General features: G+C 44.4%; 1 protein-coding gene across 1 annotated transcript; it reads right to left on the bottom strand.

Annotated features, from left to right (window-relative positions):
- Positions 1-6212: 6212 nt before the first annotated feature.
- pirt (phosphoinositide interacting regulator of transient receptor potential channels) lies at positions 6213-6617 on the bottom strand. The gene has a single exon (XM_030057052.1). It carries the CDS (start codon positions 6615-6617, stop codon positions 6213-6215), a length of 405 nt encoding a protein of 134 aa, XP_029912912.1.
- Between the last annotated feature and the right edge of the window lie 1039 nt (positions 6618-7656).

Raw genomic sequence — 7656 nt, 5'->3', positions numbered from 1 at the left:
TTTTTTTTTAAATGTCTGCATTACATAAGTTGCAGAATCAAGCAACAGTTTGTTAAACATATAAATATCATCTGGCACAGAACACAAGCGACAATGATGAGATACAGACGGCATATGGTCATATTCATCCCTTCTTCATCCCTGTAAAAGTGCTTGAAAACAGAAATGTATTTTCCATTCCAAAACAGTCCTGAGGAACCGCTGCTATTGATATACAGCATCGCATCAAGTGTTATTACCCTTGTATCAAATGGTGGAATAAAGTCTCTTTCCATGGTCCAAGTCCCGGGCATGTCTGAATGTGGATTTATCACATATCCTTCGCTGAGGCACAAACCTCACGGATTTAGAGGAGCCTTGGCTTCACCTCTTGATGAGAAGCCTCCGCTCTGCTCTGACCTGCCAATTCCCTCTGGATGCTGCTGGTTTCAGAGTCCAGTAGCTGAGGGCCAGCATTCCCTCAGTCCAGCCTCAATCATAGATCCAGCATGTCTGATTTTGGCAGGTTGAGCTCCTCGTCAGACACAGTGATGCTCGCCATGTACCAGAATATCCAGAGGACCAGGCTGAGGAAAATAATCAGAGGTCCAGTCAACACGAAAAAGTCCCAGAAGCTTAACGGTGCGAATATCCCCAGGAAGAAGAGGACGAGGCCGGCCACATCAAAAATCAAGGCCAGCGCCAGGAAGAGAGAAGAAAAGGAAGATTTTCGCTTCCCCATGGCCACACCAATCGATGGCAGGGTTGACGTTGTCTGGGGGGACTAAGGCGACTGAGAGGAAACCAATTCACAGAGAGGCTTTTCTCCTCTCTGGGTCATTCTTTTGCAGTTGCAGCACACATCACATTTCTCTCCTAGCACAAGACAAAGTGGCAAGACTCGTATCCAACCGCAACAACGAGTTGTGCTGCTATTCCTGGCGTGTGACGAACAAAAGCCCAAAGCATCTCAGTCCGTCCTCATTCCTTTGCATAGCTGACGTTTCACACCTTTCATGTAGCTAACGTGTGGAAATAGATGCTTTTGTTTGTTTTCTGTGTGACAGATTCATGCACATACATGTATATACAATCAGCTGCCAGTGAAACTCTGGTTACCCAATGGTAAGCCTGCCATAATTTACTGCTAATAACTAATAAAACCAAAGTAATCCAAGGCTACATCAGTGTGTTGCATCTCATATCAGACTATTCAAGGCTCCCTTTTGATTTCATTATCACTTGGAGTTGGATCTAACATATACGCCCTGTATATTTACCAAAGAAACAGGCCTGGTGAAGCATTCATGCATTTATTCTGTGATTATAACAATGACGCCCATTGTTGAGTGACTGACATAAAGGGGAAATGCACATAATGGAAAGTTCTTTCTGAGCACCTTGTTTGACAAGTCCAACCGTCAATATTTGCCACTGCTATGAAGCCGCCTGCCATTTTAACAGTAGCAGTGCCTCGCAGGGATGAATTACATTTCACAACACGGTCCTCCGTTTGATTAATTATGGCGCACTGTTGTTATGTTGTGTCATTTTCAAGGGAGTAAAAGGGCTACTGATAACCACTTTTCTAATTTTCTATTTATCAGAATTTCTAGTCCTTTTTATACAGCCTGTTCAAGGCGGGAGCGTTGCAGTATTATTTCGCCTCGCCGTTCTGCATATAACGGACGAACACGCCAGCAGCGAAGGGGTTCACACAGCCGAAACAATGTCCGTGAGCACGACTGGGCGCCGACGCTGTTGTGTTACTTGCGTAGAAACCGAATGCTTAGAACCAACCGGCACAGGCCTTTGGTTCACGGCAGATCAGAGGCTGTGTCCGAAATCACTCACTCACTCACTCCTCCCTACTCACTATATAGGGAATTCAATGTAGTGGACTATATAGTGAACTCAATAGCGGAGCGTTTCGGACACTACTCCGCCCGTTGTTCGGCGCCGTTCCGTAATGCATGACGGGATATATTGCCTGGTTAGTGACCATCGGATGTCCACTACATTTTGCGGTGGATTGTGGGATACATCCAGTGGACTATATAGTGAACATAAATAATCACTAGACATTCGGACACCCCTACAAAATGGCGTAATCACTATATAGTGCACTATATAGTGGTTAGGGAGTGATTTCGGACACAGCCAGAGTATTTCTGGGCGGTTCCCGTTGCCATGGCAACAGCTGCAGACACTGGTCTAGGTTAAGGTTTGTTTACATCATGAGTACTGATGTACGGAAGCCCTAAAGGGACATACATACATACATTTTATTTCCTCCGTTTTCCCGTGATAACGAGATAATTAATTTGAGATCTCGAGAAAACAAAACGATTGTCTAGTCTATTAAATCATTGCAGGAAACATCATTCAGTGTAGCAAGTCAGAGGAGCAGGAGAATATCGATCACATATCTCTTCAATCAAGGCCTGACACAGGCTAAAATAGCTCAGCATGACATGTCACGTGTGATGGAAATCTCAGGCCTATCACGTTTCATTCATTCAATTCATTCATTCATTCAAAATGGAGGAAAAATATCTCGTTATCACGAGAAATTTGCGAATTTCCTTTGGGATGAATAAAGTATCTATCTATCTATCTCGAAAATGGAGGAAAATTATCTCGTTATCATGAGAAAATGGAAGAAATAAAATGTATGTATGTATGTCCCTTTAGGGCTTCCGTAATGATGCACAGGCTCACAGAAACATGTTTTCACAAATGTAACGGAAAATGAAAAAAAAAAAAAACAATGAAAATGAAAATATGCTTGTAGCTCCTGATTTTGATTGAAATAATTAAAAAAAAAAAAAAAAAGGTTTTGGAAAGACTTACCTGGTAACAACAAGGCTCACATCTAAGTAGCCAATATTAACATTAACCTGAGATATGCCATGAATTCGCTTCTAATAATTTTTAAATAACTTAAATAAATGATTTGAACTATTTTCATGCATGAACTTTAATGTCACCCTTGTTTGCTGTCGTTACAGTGAAAGAGAGATCCACCTGACAGCCAGGTGATTGTTTTGTCACTATGGAAGTTTCAGTAAAGTTATTCAAACACACTCTTCTGCCGACACGGTGACATCAGTGAAGCGTACAGCTGGTGCCACGGCAAGAGGAACCACCCGGAAATACTCTGACTCTGACTTCATGACTAGCCATGAACCAAAATCCCACAACCAAAGGCCCATGCCGGTTCTACCCATTCGACTTCTATGGTTACACCTCTGCTTCCAGGACGCCTGCATGCCATCTAAAACCACACACTGACGCAGCATTACGCCGGCTTTGTTTCATCCACTGTAAAAAAGCAAAACCAGCGTGATCACAGGTCTTGTGTAGGGCAGCACTGCAGGATCTGTGCATGAAAAAGGGGCTTCTGTTACTGTTATAAACCCCATCAGAGCTGGGCTGTAAATGTATATGTGGATAGGGTGTGGCTTTACAGCAGCCCTGAAAATCTCCTGAGCAACTTCCCATAAAAACAGATTAGTCAGAGCCTGAAATGTGTGTGACTTCCATATGGGCATGTTACAAAACCAACATCAGGGTCCCTGGTCACAAGATCCCGCTTCAAGGGCTTTTAAAGCTTGTTTTGGCCCACACCACTGAGGCAAACCAGTCTGACCAGTGTGTTGTTTGTTGCTGCTTTGGGAGCGAGTCACAAAACAAACAGGACTCCGTATCGCTTTGCCTCGACAGTACATGTCTATAAAAATGTGTCATGGGCCTACACGTTTGGCCTGTGGAACATAACGAGGCGGTTCGTTTAGCGCTGTACAATTAAAATTAGGGTGAAATGAAGGAGGACTAGTCACTCGGGGGGACATTTCACCTAAAAGGCGGTGCAATTAATGGCCTTTCTCCAGAGTCACGGCGACGGTGATGGCAACAGCCGGGATCTTCAGGGATCCTGGTCGAGGCTTGGCGAGGTCTCAGCTGTGGCATCGCAGGCCGAGGAAGAGTCTGAATGTTTAAACAGAGAAAAAGAAAGAAAGAGTTATGTCAGAGGATTTATTGTGCCTCTATTTAGGGCTGATTAAATGAAGATATAGGCAAACACATCATTACAAATCCACACTTTGGCATCTTTCAGTGTATTTCAAACCCCTTTAATGACCTCTTTAGGCAACTTGTCCTTTTTGAATTGAATTGAATTGAAACCTTTATTTATTCTCGGAAGACAGTTGAGGTTTCCCTCTTTTACAATGCCGCCGAGATACACTTTAAAATACATCAACAACAAATAGGATATACCTCATACATTATAATGACACATAATAAACACATACACATAATAAACAGAAGAAAGGGAAATACACATAATACACGTTAATAAATAAAGTTATAAAACTGGCTTATGTAAAATTAGAAATGGACTTCAATTAAAACAGCTACAATTAGAAACACAGTGGCTAGTGATAATAGAGTTAAATTCTGCATAAGTGGGTAGACTTTCCAGTTTTAAAAAGCTTTGGAGAGCATTCCAGGATTTTGATGGCCTTTATTTTCAACATCAAAGTCTTTCTACATTACCGGAGAGTTTGTCCATGGCCTCAGGTGAGGGCAGATCGGGCCTCTTGTTCTTCTTCTCCTCAGGAAGAAAATCCAGGCTGTTATCATAACCTCCATTGAGGTAGGCGGTGGACTTCCCCCATGTCACCCTGCTGGCTTTGTGGACAGGTAATCCCACCTGGCTGGCATCCTCACCCTCACCCCGTTTCGCATGAGGACGCTCACTTTTCAGCGTCTGGTTTAACCTTTCGGATAACTTCCTGGCCAGCCGCGCAAAACTACTCCTCTTCTTCAGGGAGCTGTCGAGGTCATCGTCCGAGACCGGGATGTTTCCGATGTACCACATGAGCCAGCAAGCCAGGCTGCAGAAAATGATCAGAGCGCCGCTGTAGATCAAAAAGTCGCCGTAAAACCTGCCGTCGATGCGCAAATTGGCGAATATGCCGACGAAGAGGACGATGAGCCCGACCACGTCGACAGCTATGGCGATGAAAAATAAAGGCACGCACCCGCCTATATTCTTTATGAAATCCATCTTGGAAATGTTACAGCGCTCACCTGGGTTTGTATAACGGGAGGATGCTTCATATTTACCTGAGCGCACCTGGAGAGCGATGCCCCGCCTCAAGGTTTACACAAACAAGGTGTCTCCCCACCCGTATTCCGCGTAGGTACACATCAAACACACCGTGAACCCTCCCTAATCTGTAGTTCCCATTTTAGAGTTGCCAATACTGGCCTGACCAATAGGCTATGCAGCTCAAATGTGTCTATGGATAGTCCATTATGTCACATCTGATCTCATTGGCCAGATGCACACCAGCATCCCACCTCCAATTTGACAGTCAAATTCCTGTTCACACACTCGGCCCAGTGCTGCACCCACAACATGTCAACTTTACCTCCAATATGCTGCATACAACACAGATCACGTGCTGAAAACAGTGCTGTAACCCCGAGTCCTCTCTGTTCTAGCCATAGCTTGTTAGACTGTAATTTGTTTTTTGCAAAAGGATATTCAAATCCTATGAAAATGTTATGTGTGTTTGTATTCAAGGCTCAAACTTTCCATCTCGTCTAGGTCACGCTAGTCAAATCCTCGGCCTTTGGAGAAATAGAAATCTTAGGACTGAAAAACAAACAAACAAACAAACAAAAGAACCTTCAGCTGTCTTTTCTCGCCCGCAACAGTAAGTTAGTATACAATGTTAAATGCAATGAATGCAGCTCGACATAGTAAACTGGCCACTGACACTTATAAGCTCTTACATCGTTTAATTATTCATGAATCCACATATACTGCACCACAAAGCATTAGGAAATCACCCCTGCCCCCTTTTTTCCTGCATGAATATTAATGAGGACAGTTTATGTTCCAGTGTCCGTCTCGCCAAACTGGAAATATGCGTGAATAATTACCTTTTGTGTAGCACACTGTCCTTGTGCTCTTACATTCTTTTGACAGCGCCTAAAGACCATGGTTATTTAGCTCTAATGCAAATCTTATCATGCACATTTGCCCCTATAGTTCTGTCAGTCTTGCTGAATCACACACAGAATAAAAGTGTCGGTACACAGTCACAGTCTCGTACAGGCTTTACATTCGCTGAAAAGGTCAGTCTTCTATCCGTCGTGCTTTTTAGTGAAAGTTCCTCATTCTGAATATCCTCATCAAACTTCCCCACCCTTTGTCATCACAGATTGAACACCGGAGGCCTGTAAGTGAGCGATCTCTTAATGGCAGGCTGCTTCCTATTCTCCTTGGTGATGGGAATCAGGACCACACCCACCACAAAGACCATCAGGCCAATGGACAGCAAGGCCGGACCCAGGATGTTAGTGACCTTCTTGCAGTGGCCGGCGAAGTACAGGCCGCTGATGATGATGCCGCATACCAGGAAGCTGCCCCCCGTGGACATGAGGTGGATGGGGAACCAGTAGATCTCACAGTTGCTGCGAGGGGTCTCGGTGGTCCAGAGGGACTCGCTGCGTGACAGGCTGAACACGGTGCTCTCTGTGCGGCTCGGCGGCGTCAGCTGGTCCCTGGACTCGGAGAGGGTGCACTCTCCCAGCGGGATGTTCTCTGGACTGCCTGGCATGGCCTCCGCCTGGATGACTCCGCTGTTTAGAGGAGGGTGGAAAATGAAAATTTTCTGTGAGGGAGCAGCATCCTCCCTGAAGCCTCTCCGTGTGCCGAAACTGGTGTGGGCGAGTCATGACTAATGGTTAATGAAGTTAAATCCTAAACAAAATTAGCCTATTAGATAGTGAGTAATGTTGTCTTTACATCACAATAAAGGATAACAAATCCATTTCTAAACACTCACTCACACAAGCAGGACAAAAATAACTTGCAATCTTAAATGAAACTACATTTTTTTCTTAAGTTTTCTCTTTTGGATGTCATGTTCTCCTAGAGTACCCAGTTCTGACAAAAAAAAAGCTATTTTTTCCACTTTTGTTTAGCTTTAGGCACAGCTTGATACAGTTCTAAGCAGGACCAAAAAGGAAAGTAGATGAGCACCTACCTTTACAATCTGGAGCAAGTCGCTTTGGAGGTATTTTTGAGGGATCGACAATAAGTTAAAATCTCTTAACCATCAGAAAATATCCAGCAATCTGAAGGAAAAGCGGCTAAAAACTCCGGTAGACTGTGCGGCCAGTGAAACCAGTAACATGCAGTGCTACGGATCCCCTCTAAATAAACATCTATCCAGCTTCCTGGGCTTTCTCCTCCTCCTCAACAGTATCCTTTGACCACCATCCCTAACCATCATCTACTATTGCCAGCACTCAGTCCTGATGTTGCATCCAGGGCGAGGAGCCTGCCTTCCGGTCCCCAGAGGATATCCATAGAGGCTCCACTGCAGTGAGCTCAGACCTCAAACCACTCAAGCAGATGTCCGGCGCTTTCAAAAAACTTCTTTGGACAGCTCGGGCGCTGTCCTTTGTTTGAAATGCCGGAGATTTTCCATGACTGGTCAGTGAAAGGAAAATAACTGTCTCAAATGGCCGATATACTTTCCACACAAAGAGGAGCTGGGCAGGGCAGCCGGTAGGAAATGGCTCTCTGTTGTAGCTGGATTGATGCAGCAAGCAATCACCCATACAGAGACTTTCCAATACAGCCTGATATGT

The sequence above is a fragment of the Myripristis murdjan genome, chromosome 8 (assembly GCF_902150065.1).
Source record: "Myripristis murdjan chromosome 8, fMyrMur1.1, whole genome shotgun sequence".
Classification (NCBI taxonomy): Eukaryota; Metazoa; Chordata; class Actinopteri; order Holocentriformes; family Holocentridae; genus Myripristis; species Myripristis murdjan.
The sequence above is the reverse complement of the archived record's forward strand: the minus strand, read 5'-3'. Positions and strand labels throughout refer to the sequence as shown.